This window comes from Bufo bufo, chromosome 1 (genome assembly GCF_905171765.1).
Source record: "Bufo bufo chromosome 1, aBufBuf1.1, whole genome shotgun sequence".
Taxonomy (NCBI): domain Eukaryota; kingdom Metazoa; phylum Chordata; class Amphibia; order Anura; family Bufonidae; genus Bufo; species Bufo bufo.
Window position 1 is genome coordinate 589,239,396 of NC_053389.1, and position 21,764 is coordinate 589,261,159.

Consider the following 21,764-nt stretch of genomic DNA (forward strand, 5'->3'; position numbering starts at 1 on the left):
TAAATCTGATCAGTGAAAAAACGAATACCGTATTTTTCGCCCCATAAGACACAATTTTCTTTCCCCCAAAGGGAATATCACTGCGTCTTATGGGGTGAATACTAATGAGCTTCCATTATGGACTGGAGGACCGGGAAGCATTGAATGCAGCACTCCCCGGGCTCTGTACTCACCTCTTCCTGGTCCTCTGCCGTCAGTTGTGCTGTGGCTGCGCACAGCGTCAGGGCGCTCTTTGACCTCACGTCGGGTCACAGTGCAGCCGCGGCAGGAAGAAGAAGAGAGCTGGATCCTGGGAGCCTGCGGCATCCAGAACAGAAGAGGTCAGTTTTTATGTGATCTGAGGCATGGCAGTCTGATCTGAGGCAGGGGGTTTTGATCTAAGTCATGGGTGTCTCATCTGAGATCTGAATGTATATTCGGGCTCTTATCTGGGGTCTGTCTGATTAGGGGTCATTCACATTGGGGTCTGAGCTGAGGTCTGATTGAGGGTCTTATTAACATTGGGGCTGTGAGCTGAGGTCTGATTAACATTGAGGGTCTGTTGCTGGTCTAACGAAAAATATTTGTTTCTTATTGTCCTACTCTAAAACTTAGGTGCGTCTTATGGGCAGATGCACCTTATATGTCAAAAAATACAGTATTTGCTCATTTATCAGCAGTATGGGGGGAATGTTTGTGCAAATGACACTGAGCCAGTCTGCAGAGCTTTAATATATTTGTACAGTTTGTCTTTGCCTGGCAGTTGAAGGGATTTTCATCCATGGTCAGAGGCTAAGCCTAAAGCTAATGGAGGAGACGCACATAAAACTAAATATCAGTCTTTGTTTTTGACATTATAGTGACATTGTACGTTACACAATGTGCATGTATTTGACAAAGTTATGTTTGGAAGAATTAGAGGATTAATTTTGGTGGTAAGAATTATTGATTGAACAAACCACCTTAAAGGGGTTTTTAACCTTTGTGATGTTTTTTACAGATGGCACAGTGTGGCCAGACTAACCTGATCCCTGCTGCTGGGTTCCAGCTCCATCACTGCCCTGCCCTCTGTGCAGGTCCCAGGTCTTTCTGTGAATTGGGGCACATGACCCAGTGACGTGCTGCATGCGGTCAGTGATTGGCTGCAGCAGTCACATACCTAGTGTCAAATTGGATGTTGATATGGGGAGACCTGACACCTGCAAAATGTGAACCCAGTGGTGAAGATCAGGTAAGTATGATCACCACCATGGGTCTGGCAATGCTGTTGGATCTGTAAAAAAAAAAAAAAAAAAAACATCAGGTGGACAACCTCTTTAACGCCTTCACGCATTTGGACATAACTGCATGTCCAAATCGCAAGTAACTTACTGCATTTGGACGTACAGTCATGTGCTTACCGGGGCTGTGACACTATGAAGTGTCAGCCCCGGAGTCTCCGCTCTCCCCGAGAGTAGAGACACAGTGGAAGCCGTGAAGGGACCAATCAGAGTGGTCCCTTGCCGGCAAGCTCTCTGATTGGCTAGTCTCTGCAGCCTAACCAATCAGAACGCTTCATTGAGAAATGCTGGCGATCACCGCCTGAAATCAGGCATGACTGTTACTCTCCCCTTGCCCATGATAATCATTAGCCCCCCATATGACGCCATTGTTCCATTTGATTGGTACATCCTGATGCCGCCTGCACCTTCTTCCTTTCTTTGCTGGCTATGACACTCTAACTTACAGTTCACACGGTGCTGGCACAGATCTCGGACGTTTAACCCCATAGATGCCGCGGTCTCTCTTTCATCAGGCCACCGCTGCTGCGATGACAGCAACAATATGGTTACCATGACAACCAGATGCCTTACAAAGGCGTCCGGGCTGCCATGTACCTAAGGCTGATCATGAAGTATGATGTGTCACAAGAAAACAATCTCAGAATGGCTATGAAAAAGTCTTCCAAAGTTATTACCAGATAAACTGACAATGTCAGATTTGAAAAATGGGGCTCTGGCATTTGGTCATTTGAATGGGTTAAAACAGAATTTGAAAAAAAAAAGAAGAAAATTCATTTATTTCCTTTTTCTGACCATACTTTTTAAATAAGACCTACTAAATGATTCTCTCAGCAACAATGGTAAATAATAAGAAAGCCTTGTTTGTCCTGTAAAAAAAAAAAAATCTGAAACATTGGGGTTCAACTAAGGCTACTTTCACACTGGCGTTTCTGGGTCCGCTTGTGAGATCCGTTTCAGGGCTCTCACAAGCGGCCCAAAACAGATCAGTTAAGCCCCCAATGCATTCTGAATGGATGCGGATCCGTTCAGAATGCATCAGTTTGGCTGAGTTTGGTCTCCGTTACGTTTTTTAGACCGCCACTAAAACACAGCTTGCAGCGTGTTGGTGACCGTCTGACTATGCGGAGCCTAACGGATCACTGACACAATATGGTGCAATTGAAAACTGATCCGTCCCCCATTGGCTTTCAATGTAAGTTAAGACGGATCCGTTTAGACTTAGAATTTTTTTTGAATGAATAATGCAAAAGGATCTGTTATTAACGGATACAAGCGTTTGCATTATTCGTGCGGATCCGTCTGTGCAGATACAAGACAGATCCGCACAAAACACGAGTGTGAAAGTAGCCTAAGAAATGGTTTAAAAAAAAAATCACTTATAAAATACAGCATTCAAAAAAGAGAAATTTTGCTATGGCAAAAATTAATCAGTAGGTAAGATCAAAAGACATTATACATTATGTTGGCATCCAGTTAATGAGATGTTTTCCAGTGGCTCCTGTTTCGATCTTTACTGAGTGGTCCCTCTCGGCATAGAAATGTGACTGCTTATAGTGGATCACCTCTGCAACCAGTGATTGGCTGAGTGATCATATTTCTGTGTTGAGGGAGACTAGGATATACAGAGACTGATGGGAACAGTGGAGAATCAGTGAGGTATTGTCTTTTTTATATTGCTTTAAAGCATTTTGTTTGATATATTTACTGTTCTGACCCCTTTAAAATTGACACCTCTCAGGTATTCCAGTAACTGCCTGAAACCTGTCAAAATGGTTTATTATTAATTGAAGAACATGTACTTGAAAGTTGGCAGGAATCTTCATGTGATTTGGATCAGACATGGCACAGACGTTAATGAATGTCTTGTTCATAGGTGGAATTGGTAACACTTTTATTTTATTTTTTGCCCCTCTCGAGTTTGGCTCTACGATAAGCACATGTGTTTTCAGATAAGGATGTGTGCAGCTGCAGATGTCAGAGCTTGATGGCAGAAACAACCTTTTTCAGATTTTTAAAAAAGCGGCAGCCTTGGGATTAGAATTCCAGAACTTAGTTAACAGGCAACTTTTTCTGCTTCATGGTCAGTATGTAAAATTACGGCATTGCTACCTAAGGCAAGAGATAATGCAGAATTGAATAAACCTAGCCTGTCCTCAATTCCCACTGACAAGTAATACATTATTCAAAGCTGATGTAAGGTCCTGCAATTTATGTATTCGCTTACAGAACTTTACACTCATCAGTCTCCTACAAGGTACAAAGATGATATCGGTGTTCACGGCCACAACAGACCCCCAATGTAAATCAGACCTCAGTTCACTGCCGAATTCAGATACAGGAGAATGTCAAGTTCAGGCCTCATACACACAAACGTATTTTCATTCCGTGTCCTTTCCCCTTTTTTTCCGACCATATATGTAACCATTCATTTAAATGGGTCCGCAAAAAAAACGGAAGGTACTCAGTGTGCATTCCATTTCCACATGTCTGTATTTCCGTTATGCAAAAAAATAGAACATGTCCTATTATTGTCCACATTACGGACAAGCATAGGACTGTTCTATTAGGGGCTGCAAAGAAAAATTGGGGGTCAGTCAGCACATCCAGTGCACAGGTGCGTGTTGCCATGGCTGAAAGCACAAAGCCAAAAAATATACAATACAACAGCACTCTGCAAACCAAATAAAGTACAATAATACCAAAATAATAGAAAGTATTCTGGTGCAAATGCTACGCTAATAAATTTTAAATGCTTGGCAAATCATTTTGTACAAAATTATTTGGGCCCGTCTGCTAAACGTCAAGGCGATCTCAGTAAGACGGGAACCTAACCCTAAATACCACATTAACTGGTGCCAACCTGTCTGCCCTATAGGCTGATTTTAATTAGTATAGCTATAAAGCTGTAGCCTACTCTCCCTGTATGTATTGGAGGCCATTTGGCACCAGGTAAGGTGGAATACAGAGTGGGCTCAGCATGCTAGTGGAACCTGCATTCCTTGAACAAAATGGAGGCCGGAACCAAAGAGGTATTATTTAATGTGTGCTCTGCATGCATGTGGAACCTGCATTTCTTGAATGTAATGGAGGCCAGTATGGCACCAGCTAATGTGGTATTTAGTGTTAGGTTCCAGTCTTACTGAGATCACCTTGACGTTTGGCAGACGGGCCCAAATAATATTGTACAAAATGATTTGCCAAGCATTTTAAATTTATTAGCGTAGCATTTCCACCAGAATACTTTCTATTATTTTGGCATTATTGTACTTTATTTGGTTTTCAGAGTGCTGTTGCGTTCTATTAGGGGCCAGCTATTCCATTCTCCAAAATACAGACTGCACGGGGATGTCCTCCGTATTTTTTGCGGACCGCAAAATACATACGATCGTGTGCATGAGGCCTTAATGTCTGTTTTTTAACTGAGGGGTGGTCGGAAAAATTCAGCTGGGTACTTATTGTACTTCATTATTGGCTGGTCTACATACTTGCACGTATTCGAAATAATTGTTTATATGTATACTGCATGTGTATATATGTGAAGCAAACTGGTGTGAACCTCTGATTACTACATGTTTAATACGCCTGCTGATATTAATATTGTTTGTTTATGGAACTGTCAAAGTGAGTTGGATTCACCATTTGGACATTTAAAGCAGAGGAACATTTATATATATATATATATATATATATATATATACACCCACCTAAAGAATTATTAGGAACACCTGTTCTATTTCTCATTAATGCAATTATCTAGTCAACCAATCACATGGCAGTTGCTTCAATGCATTTAGGGGGGTGGTCCTGGTCAAGACAATCTCCTAAACTCCAAACTGAATGTCAGAATGGGAAAGAAAGGTGATTTAAGCAATTTTGAGCGTGGCATGGTTGTTGGTGCCAGACGGGCCGGTCTGAGTATTTCACAATCTGCTCAGTTACTGGGATTTTCACGCACAACCATTTCTAGGGTTTACAAAGAATGGTGTGAAAAGGGAAAAACATCCAGTATGCGGCAGTCCTGTGGGCAAAAATGCCTTGTGGATGCTAGAGGTCAGAGGAGAATGGGCCGACTGATTCAAGCTGATAGAGGAGCAACGTTGACTGAAATAACCACTCGTTACAACCGAGGTATGCAGCAAAGCATTTGTGAAGCCACAACACGCACAACCTTGAGGCGGATGGGCTACAACAGCAGAAGACCCCACCGGGTACCACTCATCTCCACTACAAATAGGAAAAAGAGGCTACAATTTGCACGAGCTCACCAAAATTGGACTGTTGAAGACTGGAAAAATGTTGCCTGGTCTGATGAGTCTCGATTTCTGTTGAGACATTCAAATGGTAGAGTCCGAATTTGGCGTAAACAGAATGAGAACATGTATCCATCCTCTGATGGCTACTTCCAGCAGGATAATGCACCATGTCACAAAGCTCGAATCATTTCAAATTGGTTTCTTGAACATGCCAATGAGTTCACTGTACTAAAATGGCCCCCACAGTCACCAGATCTCAACCCAATAGAGCATATTTGGGATGTGGTGGAACGGGAGCTTCGTGCCCTGGATGTGCATCCCTCAAATCTCCATCAACTGCAAGATGCTATCCTATCAATATGGGCCAACATTTCTAAAGAATGCTATCAGCACCTTGTTGAATCAATGCCACGTAGAATTAAGGCAGTTCTGAAGGCAAAAGGGGGTCCAACACCGTATTAGTATGTAATAATTCTTTAGGTGAGTGTGTGTGTATATATATATATATATATATATATATATATAGCAGTGCTGGTGGGTTTTATTAATTTATGCTGAAAATACTGCCACTTGGATTTTAATGTCTTATTTTTATTTGAAATTTGTTTGATATTTTATTGGCTTTATGAAGTGTTGCCATTGGTTAGAACAGGGATCAGCAACATCTGGCACTCCAGGTGTTGTGAAACTACATCTCCCATCGTGCACACTTGTTTGGCTGTTCTCCGTACTTCCACAGAAGTGAAAGGACCATACTGGGAGTCTGTTTCACAACAGCTGGAGTGCGGAAGGTTGCTGATGCCTGGTCTAGATTAGAAGATACACTGACAAGCAAGCTGCAGTGGATGGTGAGATATGGAGCCTGAAAGTCAAAAGTTCAAAACATTGTTCCTGTCTCATCATATCCGGTGTGGTTAATGCCTGGAAAGCCTACATTTGCTTCACATTTTCTTTAAAGGGCATCTGTCAGCAGACTTGTACCTATGAAACTGGCTGACCTGTTACATGTGCCCTTGGCAGCTGAAGACATCTGTGTTGGTCCCATGTTCATATGTGCCCGCATTGCTGAGAAAAATGATGTTTTAATATATGTAAATGATCCTCTAGGAGCAACGGGGGCGTTGTCATTACACCTAGAGGCTCAGCTCTCTTTGCAACTGCCACGACCTCTGCATTTTCACTGACGGGGACAGGCGTTGAAATGTTTACACTGCCTGGCCCTGTCAATCAAACAGGTCAGTCACTTTCGCAGGTACAAATCTGCTGATAGATGCCATTTAACCCCTCAGGTACAAGCAATAGCAGTACACTTGACATAAACCAGCCAGTTGTATTTTGGTGATTTACCTGTTGTATATGTGTATATATGCATGATTGTTTCTCTCGGGATCCTGATTTCTGTATTCCTTTTTGAGAGGTACTTCACTACTTTAAAAATGCATCCATGATATGCTTACTATTTTAGACTCCTCTAATATACTGTTGGTACACAGTAGCATGCCTTCTTTCCTGTATAATTATTTTATTACGCACATTCTATAATAATCTATAAGGCCCCCTTCACCTATATCTGGAACAGCAACCCTTGTGGTGCAGAAGACGCCGGAGGAAAACTGAAGCTAGAACTGATCCAATAGTTTTCTGTAGGATTGTTCTTATTCATGTGGTGCTTCAGTTGTGATGCGGAAAAAAAACTGCATGCTTCGTTTTTCTGTTCGGTGCTATAGACACAGACCCAGTGCATTAAGTCCACATACACATATATAATGGTGTTCGGCTCTGCAAAAAAAAAAGCCAACTGATATACTATATTTGCACCAAGCCTAACAGAGCCACCACCTACCGTGTGCCATTTATAATAGTGATGTCCTCTTTTGGTCCCCCGTCTCAGGAATGAGCACCTGGCGTGACTGCAGTTTCTGCACCCCCCCATAGCTACACCTTGGTGGCATAGGCATTATCCGCAGTAGTCTGCATATAGCTGATCACTCCAGCATTCAAGAGTTTTGTGCTTGGAGTTTCAGGCTGTGCAGTGCATGAGTCAACAGCCTTCATCCAGGCAAGGTAAGCAGTCACGGTTTCGGCATATTAAGCGCATTCTGCTCACCAGGGCAAAGGAAGAAATAATGGACGGATTCTCCTTGTATAATTAGTTTCCTAAGCCCTTAGGATTGTTTGGCACTTGGTGTCCTTCAAGTCATATAAAGGTTACCTCTCATTTCATTAACAGAACAGAAATTTCAGCCCTAGAAGTACATTTATTATTAGCAGGCTTGACTTTGATGTGAGAGAACAGAAGACGAGGAGACGTAGGAGGCATAACAAATCATTACAGCTGTCCCCTGCACAGCCATAGTCAAAAGGCATATTCAGGCCGCCACCGTGCTATCGGTAAATGACGGCTGTTATCTCTGTTAATGTATGTTATGCAGATTAAACGCACCTACATTTAAGTATTGCCTGGAATGTAGGAGCAAATATTAGCGGAGGGAGATGTGCCCATACTATAGATGCTTCATCAGTACAATCCAAACATCCAGAGAAAATGAACTGCTCCTACAAGGACACTATGAACAGTTCTCCTGCTTTTATACTCCAGGCCTTTTTTCCCTTTCTTTTTTATTTATAACATGGCTTATGCTTTTATTTTATTTTTAATTTTTTTTATTTTTGCAGGGAATCTGTAGCTAAAATAAATAACAAAAACTGTCTTTTAAATGAATTGCCAGTATGAGAGAGTATGTCTTGAAATTCAGAAATATTGATGCAATTGCTTCTAGAGAATCAGATTTTTAGATTTAATACTTTTAATAAAGATGTGGTTGTAGGCAGTCTTCAACCGCACTGGTAAAGTCGGTGAACTGAGGCTACTTCGCATAGGACAGCACATTACTATGCATGTTTAATACAGTGCTAGTGAACTTATTCTTTAAAGAGCACCTCTCAGCTATCCTGACTTCTCGGTTTTAGTAACTACTTTTATTCTCTTTTCTTAGGTTACTTTTACACTTACGGTAAAGTAATCCAACAGAAGAACAGCCTGTCGGAGTTCTCCGGCTCTGGCACAGCCATTTACCTCCGGAGCCCATTGACTATAATGGGAAACAACGGGGATCAGGACAAATCCCGACATTTATGCCGGTGAACAGACTGATTCCCACCAGATCCCATTATAGTTTGGGTACAGCAGGCACACAGCACTATCCGGCTGTACTGAATCCAGATTGCTTGAGCACTACTGTGAAGCTAGCCTTAGAACTGTACATACTGTTCCTCTCTTATGCTCCCTAGAAATGTATAAACCAGATGATAAGTGGGTGTAACCATTCCTCTTGTAATATGTACATATTTCTTACACAGTCTTTTACTAGCTGCTCTGATTGGGCAGTGTCAAACTGTCTAGATGCATCTCCCCAGCCAGTAGCACCCAGTTGTTAATTTATTTTTGTAGATTTCTATTAGGAATTACTAAGGAACAGCACAATTCTAAGAAACAATGCCCCAGTTTTATTTACAATGCATTTACTAAAACAGACATGTCAGGATTGGCGGCTGAACCTCTTTAAAAATGATTTTATTCGCAAAGTTTGGTGCGTTTTCAAAAACGTGGGGCCAGAGTCATATCACTAGTTACTGATCCTGATGCCAGTTGTTGGAATCATACTGAGATCTACCAACAGGTGTTTAGAAATAGGGATGCAGAGGTTGCAGTTGCTTCATAGCTTCACGTGGCTCTCTAGAATATACCAGCCTTATACATGGCAATTTGGGGGATCATGTTACAGATTTTGTATATGGTCTTGTAAGAGGCCTGGGCATTCACGGATTGCCGCGGCCACTTCGTACAGCTGATCGGCTGGGGTTCCATTGCTTTTACAGCTGCCGTGACCTCTCGACTTTGATTGACAGGGCCAGACGTGATGACATTTACACTGCCTGGCCCTTTCAGTCAATGTGGAGAGGACAACCCAATTGCAGGGAGAGCTGAGCCTCTAGGTGTAATGGCAACGCCCCCATTGCTCCTAGAGGCTCATTTACATATAGTAAAACCTAATCTTTCTTAGTAATGCGGGCACATACAGTCCTGAAAAATTGCAAAAAATCATATTTTACATTGTTGGATCTTAACAAGGTTCCAAGTAGAGCTTCAACATGCAACAAGAAGAAATGAGAACAAAACATATTTTTTGAGCATTCAATTAATTGAAAATAACGATTAAACTGAAACAGGCTGTTTTTCAGCTGATTCAAATTTTAGGACCACATGCCTTTAAAAGGCTAAATCTGTGCAAAGATGTGAATTCCTTGTCATTTTATGTCAATTAGTCACACGTGATGGCAAAGGTAAAAAAAACTCTCCCTTTTTGAACATGGTCGGGTTGTTGAACTGCATAAGCAAGGTCTCTCACAGCGCGCCATTGCTGCTGAGGTGGGATGCAGTTAGACAGTCATTTGGTATTTCTTAAATGATCCTCAGGGTTATGGAACAAAAAAGTCAAGTGGAAGACCCCAAAAAATGTCATCAGCACTTCGCCGGAGGATCCAATTGGCTGTCCGTCATGACACTGGACGATCCTCGACCCAAATTAAGGCCCTTACTGGTGCTGACTGCAGCCCTATAACCATCAGACGGCTTCTGAGACTAAAGGGCTTCAAAAACAAAAAACTTCTTCAAAGACCTTCTCCTTGAACGCCACAGAACTGCTCGTTTGGACTTTGCGAGAGAGCACCAAACATGGGACATTCAAAGGTGGAAGAAAGTTTTATTCTCTGATGAGAAAAAATTTAATCTTGATGGTCCTGATGGTTTTCAACATTACTGGCATGACAAGCAGATCCCACCTGAGATGTTTTCTACGCGCCACAGTGGAGGGGGCGCCATAATGGTCTGGGGTGCTTTTTCCTTCAGTGAAACAATGGAGCTTCAGGAAGTGCAGGGGCGTCAAACGGCCACTGGCTATGTCCAGATGTTGCAGAGAGCATTCCTCATGACTGAGGGCCCTCGTCTGTGTGGTAACGACTGGGTTTTTCAACAGGACAATGCTACAGTACACAATGCCCGCAGGACAAGGGACTTCTTCCAGGAGAATAACATCACTCTTTTGGCCCATCCTGCGTGTTCCCCGGATCTAAATCCAATTGAGAACCTTTGGGTATGGATGGCAAGGGAAGTTTACAAAAATGGACAACAGTTCCAGACAGTAGTTGGCCTTCGTGCGGCCGTCTTCACCACTTGGAGAAATGTTCCCACTCACCTCATGGAAACGCTTGCATTAAGCATGCCGAAACAAATTTTGGAAGTGATAAACAATAACGGCGGAGCTACTCATTACTGAATTCATGTTTGGAAGTTGGATTTCTGTTTTGGGGGGGTTTAGTTGTTTTTTTTTGGAGATGTGGTCCTAAACTTTTGATCAGCTGGAATACAGCCTGTTTCAGTTTATTCGTTGTTTTCATTAAATTGAATGCTCAAAAAAATGTTTTGTCTCACTCGCATTTCTTCTTGTTGCATGTTGAAGCTCTACTTGGAACCTTGTTAAGATCCAGCCATGCTAAATATGATTTTTTTGCCATTTTTCAAGTAGTCTTAAACTTTTGATCAGGACTGTATGAACATGGGACCAACACAGATGTTTTAAGCTGCCAAGCGCACATGAAACAGGTCAGCCAGTTTCATAGGTACAAATCTGCTGACAGATGCCCTTTAATGTCCAGACTCACAGTACATCCTTGGCAGTAAAAAAGCTATATACAACTTGCAAACAATTATTTGTTTATTCTCTCAATGCATATAATATATAAAATGAAACATCTTTGCAATGTGTTAATATACAATTTCCTACTGTTTTGTCTCCATGGTAACAGACAGCAAACACATGTCTGACCCTACAGTAATATTCCCTTCTCTCTGTCCTCTACTTCTGGCTAAGGCTACTTTCACACTAGCGTTAAAGGTTTCCGGCATTGAGTTCCGTCACAGGGGCACAATACCGGAAAAAAATGCATCAGTTTTGTCCTAATGCATTCTGAATGGAGAGCAATCAGTTCAGGATGCATCAGGATGTCTTCCGTTCCTTCCCTTTTACGGTATTTGGGCGTGCTGCAGTATTTTCTCTGGCCAAAATTCCGGAACACTTGACGGATTGCCGGATCCGGCATTCATTTCCATTGAAATGTATTAATGCCGGATCCGGTATCCGGATTCTTCTAACGCTAGTGTGAAAGTACCCTAACCCACCAAATATATGTTAGCACAAAGTAGGGACAGTTTGAGAAAAGTATGAAACTTTCAGACTGCAGGATCAGGCTACACAGAATGTGTTTGCCATAGAGGCACTAGAAGCTGTAATAAACAGTATGATGGGGTATTTTTGAAAAATTAATCTATCTATTGGAAGTTGCTTCAATTTACATTTTCGGTTTATTGGAGCAATAAAATAAATTGGTTGCAAAGGTTGGACATAGCCTTAAAGTGTATGATGTTGTTGTAAAAACTTCACAATTATAGGAATCAATAAGAACAGAGCATGTATAACTGATGAGATAGCATTAGAAGTAGCTAGGAGCCTGTTGTAAGTGTGAGTGAAGGACATTTAGTGTCATGCCATGGTTTGCTTTCAGGCTCGTCTCCTTGTTTAGGAACGTTTTAAAGCCTCTTTTTCATGCAGTATTTGCTTTTGAAATGACAAGAGACTTTACTATTGATAGCAAGACACAGATCCATCCATAGTTTTCAGTGCATCTAGTTGGGTCATTAAATGCAAGTGTTTTCTGAACATTTCAGGTGATCTAGGCGTATCTGCGTACCTTCTTTTAGTGTCTTGTTTTCTGGTGTCATAAGCATCCTACTGTGAGTTAACAGACAGTCCTATTATCCTGCTTGTCAACCACCATAATGGATTTGAAGAGGTAAAGTTTAAATGCAGACATTTTCATATTTTCCCTAGGATTACCACCCTGCTCATTGCCAATTTAGTGATCTGATGATGGATGTTGACTGAGTGCGATAAAGCCCATTTATTTCTCCTGTCATTTCCTTTTTAGCTATTTAACCTGGCTCATACTGGTCTAATATATAGTTGAATAGAGTCAAGATAATCTAAATCTATCTCTGCTATTGTTTAAGTCATTTTCACCATCATGTAGTCCAGTGGTTAAGCTCTGCTATGAGCAGGAGGAGTATTTTTTTTATCAAAAGTGTCTGAATTATTCTTATTGTGTTACATAGGTTGAAAGAATGAAATGAGATTAAAACTGCAACATAATCCTGAAATATACCATTCTAACATAAAGGCTGCATTCACATCATGTTATGAGCCTTCCATCAGAGGTATACGCCACGAGGATTCCCGACGTATACCTATGACGGAAGGCTGCATCGTACAGGCAAATTCTTTCCATCGTGCTATACGATCAGGGAGGTGTCTGAGTGGCACCAAATTTATTCTGCAGCAGGCCAATGACCCCAAACATACAGCAAATGTTATTAAAAACTATCTTCTGGGTAAAGAATAACAAGAAGTCCAGGAAATGATGATATGGCCACCACAGAGTACTAATCTCAGGGATTTGAGTCTGTCTGGGATTACATGAAGAGACAGGAGGATTGGAGGAAGCCTACACCACAGAAGATATGTAGTTAGTTTGAAAAAAAAGAGTGGTCACATCAAATATTGATTTGATTTAGATTTCTCGTGTTCATTCCCTTTGCATTTTGTTAATTAATAAATATAAACTATTTCTTTGCAGAATTTCTTCTTCACCTGCCTAAATGTTTTGCACAGATACTTTGTACCTGCAACAATTCTGCTGACCTCTCTGCTGTCGTTCTTTCTGAATTTTAGGGCTGCATTTGCTAAAGAGTCGGAAGTTCTTATTGGAAACCTTGGAGATAAACTAATTCCACAGAATGAGATCATGACTGATGTCAGTGACTTGAAAGCCCTTGCCAATCTGCATGAGAGTCTGGAGTGGCTTGCAGGAAGACTGAAATTTGCCATTTCAAATCTACCGAGTGCTCAGAGTAAGTATTAGTAATTCAAAGCCCCTTTATATGGTATTATTTGATCACATCTTAATATAGCTATTATAGCTGATAGGTCTATGTTGGTAAATCCTTCCATTCCCTATGACAATAATTCTGGAACATCAGAACTCCACATTGTGCCTTTACTCCCATAAATGTATGAATAAATTGGTGGTGTATCTCTACACAGTCTCATGGTAGCCAGTCAGAATGCCAGTGTCAGATTGTGTAGGGACACACTCCAAGTAATTGTATCACCCAGTTGTCAATTTATTAAAAAGTTTCTATGAGAAATAATAATAGAGGAACTGCACTGACACTGCAGAATTATTTTTTCATGGGAAAGTGGTGACAGGTCCTCTTAAAAGCAAACATTGATAATGACCATTATAACAATTTGTTATATGTTCCCTCATCTTTAACCTCTTTGAGACATAATGTCCTGGTACTTAACCCCTTACCGACTGCCATGCGGCTATATACGTGCTAATTACACATGCCCTGTGCAGCTAGCACGTGTATAAACGTCAGGCAGCTCTTTAATCAAAGCGCTTGGATTAAAGCTTCTGCCCCTGAACTACTGCTGTCACGGACAGCATACAGTCCAGCAATGCCGGCAAGGGACCAATCAGAGTGGTCCCTTGCCGGCAATCAACCAGATTGGTTAGTCTGTGCAGACTAACCAATCGGATCGCGGCAGTGAAAAAGTGCCTGTTCCAGGCTCTGATATGCGCTCTGCAGATCAGAGCCTGAAATCAGGTAATGTGTACTAAAGCCCCCTGATCTGTGCCCCCTTCCTGTGTGCCTCCAACCCCCCCACCCCTCCTGTGAGCCCTGCCTCCGCCTGCCTCTGATGCGGTCCACACCCCCCCATCCATGTATCGTACCCCTGATGCGGTCCCCCCCTCCCTCCCATATCTTGGCAAAAGACAACTTTGTATAAAAAAATGGTAAAAGTTGTCTTTTGCCAAGATATTTCTCTCACCCAGCATGGGAATATGTAAAATGACACCCCAAAACACATTCCCCAACTTCTCCTGAATACGGAGATACCACATGTGTGACACTTTTTTGCAGCCTAGGTGGGCAAAGGGGCCCATATTTCAAAGAGCACCTTTCGGATTTCACTGGTCATTTTTTACAGAATTTGATTTCAAACTCCTTACCACACATTTGTGCCCCTAGAATGCCAGGGCAGTATAACTACCCCACAAGTGACCCCATTTTGGAAAGAAGACACCCCAAGGTATTCGCTGATGGGCATAGTGAGTTCATGGAAGTTTTTATTTTTTGTCACAAGTTAGTGGAATATGAGACTTTGTAAGAAAAAAAAAATTAAAAAAAAATCATTTTCCACTAACTTGTGACAAAAAATAAAAACTTCCATGAACTCACTATGCCCATCAGCGAATACCTTGGGATGTCTTCTTTCCAAAATGGGGTCACTTGTGGGGTAGTTATACTGCCCTGGCATTCTAGGGGCCCAAATGTGTGGTAAGGAGTTTGAAATCAAATTCTGTAAAAAATGGCCAGTGAAATCCGAAAGGTGCTCTTTGGAATATGGGCCCCTTTGCCCACCTAGGCTGCAAAAAAGTGTCACACATCTGGTATCGCCGTACTCAGGAGAAGTTGGGGAATGTGTTTTGGGGTGTCATTTTACATATACCCATGCTGGGTGAGAGAAATATCTTGGTCAAATGCCAACTTTGTATAAAAAAAATGGGAAAAGTTGTCTTTTGCCAAGATATTTCTCTCACCCAGCATGGGTATATGTAAAATGACACCCCAAAACACATTCCCCAACTTCTCCTGAATACGGAGATACCACATGTGTGACACTTTTTTGCAGCCTAGGTGGGCAAAGGGGCCCATATTCCAAAGAGCACCTTTCGGATTTCACTGGTCATTTTTTACAGAATTTGATTTCAAACTCCTTACCACACATTTGTGCCCCTAGAATGCCAGGGCTGTATAACTACCCCACAAGTGACCCTATTTTGGAAAGAAGACACCCCAAGGTATTCGCTGGTGGGCATAGTGAGTTCATGGAAGTTTTTATTTTTTGTCACAAGTTAGTGCAATATAAGACTTTGTAAGAAAAAAAAAAAAGAAAAAAATCATCATTTTCCACTAACTTGTGACAAAAAATATAAAATTCTAGGAACTCGGGGGGCGTGGCTAACTGCCGGCATGACCGCACGCACTTGAGAGCGGCTCCGGTCCCTGGTATCAATCCTGACTAATCCTGCCAAGCTGCATTCCTCAGACTCAGAGTGGCAAGTGCAGAGGAGACGGAGGAAACCCAGGAACCAAGATATGGGTCCCAGCAAGGCGCAGACCGCGGCCGACAAACTTAAAGAATATGCCCGCCAGGAAAACCAACATGGCGCCGCGGCTCCCGCCACTCCACGTGCAGCGGTGACGCGCGGACAGGCCGCGCAGCAGATAGAAACTGATGAGGCTGGAGAACCGGAGATAACGCTGAAAGCGGTCTCAGAGCAGCTCCTCACAGCGATCTCCTCCTGCCAATCCTCCCTTACCTGCAAAATTGAGGAGGTGCGTGTCGACCTGGGCCTGTTGAGGCAAGACGTGCAACAGCTGAGGTAAAGAGTTAAACACACTGAAGATCGGGTGTCGGAGCTGGAGGATTACACCAGGCCGCTAGATTCGAGGCTGACGGAGGTGGAAAGAGCCGTTGGATTATGGAGGCAGAAATGCGACGACCTGGAGAACCGGGCCCGACGCAATAATGTAAGAATCCTGGGGATGCCAGAGAGAGCGGAGGGGAGAGATCCTGCCAGCTTTTTGGAGCTTTGGTTTAAGGCCCAGTTCCCTACAGCCACATTCTCAGCGGCCTATGCAGTTGAAAGGGCGCACAGAGTACCGGCCAGACCACCACCTCCAGGCGCACCGCCAAGGCCCCTGCTCGCCCGTCTATTAAATTGGAAGGATCGAGATTTAATTCTTAGCCAAGCAAGGAGCAAAGGTGTATTGATGCACGAAAACACCAACGTGTCACTTTTTCCGGACTTCTCCGCAGATTTGCAGAAAAAGAGGGCCACCTTCGTCTTGGTCAAGAGACGCCTCAGGGAATTAAATTTGCAATACTCGATGGCCTACCCAGCGCGACTACGCGTAGTGGATGGCGAACGGCCGATATTTTTCACCGACCCAAAGGAGGCTGAGGACTGGGTTGCTAGACGTCCAAGAATGCACTGATCTGAAACACTGGGACTGAGTTGCAAGTATTACTGAGTTCTGAAAAGGCACTTTATAGAGGCCTTGTCACTGAGTGGTTTATCCTTATTATATGGTGCAATATTTAGCTTTACCTGAATGCAATATTCACTACCTGAATGCAATATGGTGCTCTTTCAGATAGCAGATCATTGTAGCATGGTTATAGTCCTACTGTAGATGTTGATTCATAGGCTGTCTGAATATGAGTGTCTGCACCTATTGAGGCTTAGATGTACCTGCAGCTATGAAACTCACATTGACCAGGGAATGCTCGGCTACCTGTGCGGGCATAACATCTTCACCCCGCACTGGTCTCCGAATATAGATTGTCACCTAGTTAATACTATGATGCATGCACTGGATGTTTGCTCAGAGGTATTAGAAGTTTACCTGTTATGTTATAGGTTTGGTAAGTTGTTGAAAGCATGGTCACATCAATTATGCATCAGTAGTGTGGGAGGGGGGCGAACTATTAAAATGGGTGAGGTTACTCCACAAGGGCCGGATGACATCCTGTACTACTGGAAGGATAACTTTAAGATTGTACTATGGGACCTCTAGTAGTGATGTCCTGGAATGTGAGGGGACTTGGAAATCCGAACAAAAGGATAGCGGTGTTCTCGCATATACGACGCTATAGCCCTCACATTCTGGGACTTCAAGAGACTCATCTGACGGCTGACACGGGGCACAGAATTGTAAAACAGTGGGTCCAGTGGTCACTTCAGTCATATGGCTCATCAAATTCTAGAGGCGCGGCTATATTAGTGCGCAAGGGCCTCCTGTGGGAACCGCAGCAGTCAGTTGCTGATCCGGAGGGACAATATATACTGGGGTATGGCTTTATTGACCACATCCAGTATGTAATAATTAACATATATAATCCCCCCCCGGCGAGTATTTCACTCCTTCATGTTATCCTGGGGTTTGCGGCGCAATATCCCTCAGCCCGGCTGATTTGCATGGGAGACTTTAATATGGTAATGCAGGAAGAGGTAGATAGATTTAGACCGCCTGAAGGGAGAGAGACTGGGGTCCACTCGACGACCACTCTGTTTAGAATTGCTGCAGAAATGGGATGGATAGATATGTGGAGGATTAGAAACCCGCAGTTGAGGGAATACTCCTGTTTCACTCCTGCTAGGGGGGCACTCTTGAGAATTGACTATGTCCTGGGAAATGCTGCTAGTTATACGGACTTGATTGCAATTAACTATGAGTCGCGGGGACCCTCAGATCATGCTGCGGTTGTGGCACGTTTTGACACTCCCGGGATTGCATCTAGAGGGGGGAAGATGAGAATACATCCCTTCTGGCTCTCTTTATTGACAAAAAATGATAGAATCCCCGATCAGCTGAGAGTATTCCTGGATGTGCAGGGAGATGAAACAGAGGAATTGTTATTGTGGGACACCCTGAAGGCCTTCCTGAGGGGATGTCTGAAGTCCTCAATATCCTATGTAAAAAAGGACACGTCCCGCCAGGAAGTAGAATTGCATAATAAATGTAGGGAGGCGGAGGTATTGTTTTGTTCGGACCCCACAGAAGGGAATAGGATAGAGTGGATGACTAGAGGAAGGGAGTATATGATGCATCTTAAGGAGAAAAGTGAACGCAAAATGTTCTTTATGAAGCAACAGTCATTTGAATCTGGTGATAGAGCGGGTAAGCTTTTAGCTCAGATTGCTAGAGCCAACCAGTCGTCCCCCCCCGGTACTTCGAATTCTGAACCCTGAGGGACAATTGGAGGAATCCGGGCAGAGAATACTTGACGCTTTCAAACGGTTTTATCAATCGCTGTACAGCACAGCAGCTAACTACACGGAGAGGGAGTTAAGTGACTATATTTCAGAGGTGGAACATCCTAAGCTCAGCGAGGCGGAAGTGACCCTCCTGGACAAGGATATAACTCTGGAAGAAATTCAGCTAGCCATGCATGACATACCAACTGGGAAAGCACCGGGCCCGGATGGGATCCCGATTGAAGTTTATTCTAGATATAGTGAAACTCTTAGCCCCCAACTCCTTAAGCTGTACTCAGCATCATTCCAGCGTCACCAACTGCCCGAGACCTTATATGATGCAACTATTGTTGTAATATTAAAGCCAGACAAGGATCCAACTGTATGTGGCTCTTACAGGCCGATTTCGTTGCTCAATTTAGACTACAAAATTCTAACCAGATTATTAGCCTCTCGTTTAAATAAAGTAATAACGTCTATAGTACACCAGGATCAGGCGGGATTCATGCCGGGGAGGACCACCTCTGACAATATCAGGAGAGCTCAGGTTATTGCTCAGGTAGGAGTGGCGGAGGGGCGTGAATGGGCCATGGCATCACTTGACACGGCTAAGGCCTTTGACTCTGTGGAGTGGCCTTTCCTGTTGCGGATCCTGAAGGAATTCGGGTTTGGCCCAGGGTTCATAAGATGGGTGGAGATACTGTACCAGAGACCTAAGGCAAATATACTAGTAAATGGCACCATGTCAGATTCATTTACTCTGCATAGAGGTACTAGACAAGGTTGCCCCCTCTCCCCCCTTTTGTTTGCGGTGGTAATCGAACATTTGGCATTAAGAGTGAGGCAGGACAGGTCCTTCATGGGGATCTCTAGAGGAGACAGAGAGGAGAAGATAGGCTTATATGCAGATGATCTCCTTCTGTTTATGGACGAGCCTGAGCTGACTCTGCCCAGAGCAATTGAGGTAATAGGGAAATTTGGCACGTACTCGGGCTTGCTCATAAACTGGACGAAGTCAGCTATTATGCCTCTTTGGGATCATGGGTGGCCGGAGAGTATACATAATTTACCGGTAGTGGACCAGTTTAAGTATCTTGGCATCGTGATCACAAGGGACCCTGGTGTGTCTGTGACGAGAAATATAGAACCGATAGAGTCCTTATTTATTGATAAATTTAAAACTTGGAAGGCATTACCGATTTCGGTGATGGGGAGATTGAACCTAGTTAAAATGATTCTGCTCCCCAAGGGCCTGTATCTCCTGTCACATGCATGCGCCCCGGTACCAAAGGCCTTCTTTGACAGGCTGCACTCCCTGATAACGGCGTTTGTGTGGGGAAAGGCTAGGAGGAAGCTCTCGCAGAAAGTATTACAGAGGTCTAAGACGAGGGGGGGAGCGGCTCTACCCGATTTTTTTCTATATTACTTAGCCGGCCAGTTGAAATATATAGCGGCATGGGTCAAACAGGGAGAACTACCAGGACCGGAATATTGGTTGAAGGAATATCTTAATCTTTCTAATCTGTGGCCTGTCTTAGAGTCCCCAAGTACAGTATCCAGGAGACTACTCCCTGCTCATAGACTGGCTAACCAAATATGGAAAGCAGCCAAATTAAATTCGTATGCAGATTTACCAGATGCAATCCCGCTCTGGGACAATCCCATGTGGCCGCACTTGGAAACATTGGAGGGCGCAGGGATATGGAAGGGATGCGGAGTGTTGACATTAGCAGAGCTGTATGAAGAGGGCGTATTACGAACTTTGCAACAACTACAGGAGAAATTTGAGATTCCCCATTCTTTGTTTTTTCGGTACCTTCAGTTACGGCACGCCCTAAATGATCAGTTTAGAGGGACAGGTCGCAGTATTTCCAAATATCCTCTGATAGGGGTGCTAAGATCGCAGGGACCTAAGGGCATTATCTCTATACTGTACACATATTTACTAGGTGATCGCATGATTCTTCAGCCATTGGAAGTAGAAGCGAAATGGAAGGTTAATATCCCAACTCTTGATGCTGAAGAATGGGAGGAGGCTATGTTGGTACCCACTAAGGTTTCCCCGTCGGTAAATAATAAACTGATACAATTATTCATATTGCATAGAAGCTACTTAACCCCCCTCAGGCTCTATAAGATGGGGAGACTACCTAGCAGCAGTTGCCATAGATGTCAAGAAGGGAGCGCTGATTTCTGGCACTTGATATGGGGATGTAGACACTTACAAGTATTTTGGAATAAGGTTTTAGAGATTCTGTCTACGATAGTGCCTGTATCGATAGGAGCCTGCCCAAAAATATGTATCCTAGGGATATTAGAGGAGGAACAGGGGACACATCACCAGAGAATATTCCTAGGGGAAGCCCTCTTCCTGGCTAGGAAGGCTGTAGCATTGAGGTGGATGGCGGATAGAGTCCCCACAGTGAACCAATGGAAGACCTTGATGAACCATGCAATGAATATGGAAAAAGTAGTATACATACATAGAAAATGCCCAGGGAAATTTCAGAAAGTGTGGGGAGAGTGGTGCTCTTCAAATCATTCCTTGCAACCTGTGCACTTGCACTCTGTGTCGGAGGGTAGCATTGCATTAAATGTCTAAACACTAGAAAGTAGATATGCTGTATTGTTTGATGCCAAGTAGCGAAATATTGCTGAGAATCACCTGACACATTATGTATCACGTCTGTACTGTGCGGAGCTGGAGACCCCCCCTGCGTGGGGTGTCAATGCTCCAAAATATGCTGAACCATGCTTATTGTTAATTTTCAATAAAACGAGTTTAAAAAAAAATTCTAGGAACTCGCCATGCCCCTCATGGAATACCTTGGGGTGTCTCCTTTCCAAAATGGGGTCACTTGTGGGGTAGTTATACTGCCCTGGCATTTTCCAGGGGCCCTAATGTGTGGTAAGTAGGTAAATGACCTGTGAAATCCGAAAGGTGCTCTTTGGAATATGGGCCCCTTTGCCCACCTAGGCTGCAAAAAAGTGTCACACATGTGGTATCGCCGTATTCAGGAGAAGTTGGGGAATGTGTTTTGGGGTGTCATTTTACATATACCCATGCTGGGTGAGAGAAATATCTTGGCAAAAGACAACTTTTCCCATTTTTTTTATACAAAGTTGGCATTTGACCAAGATATTTCTCTCACCCAGCATGGGTATATGTAAAATGACACCCCAAAACACATTCCCCAACTTCTCCTGAGTACGGCGATACCAGATGTGTGACACTTTTTTT

General features: G+C 43.3%; 1 protein-coding gene across 1 annotated transcript in view; it reads left to right on the plus strand.

Annotated features, from left to right (window-relative positions):
• The window catches only part of EXOC4 (exocyst complex component 4), a 533,336-nt gene that overhangs the window by 398,362 nt on the left and 113,210 nt on the right, over positions 1-21,764 (plus strand). The window contains exon 14 of the mRNA XM_040413403.1: positions 13,360-13,538. Within this exon, the coding sequence (XP_040269337.1) occupies positions 13,360-13,538 (179 nt within the window). The remainder of the gene's footprint in view (positions 1-13,359; positions 13,539-21,764) is intronic.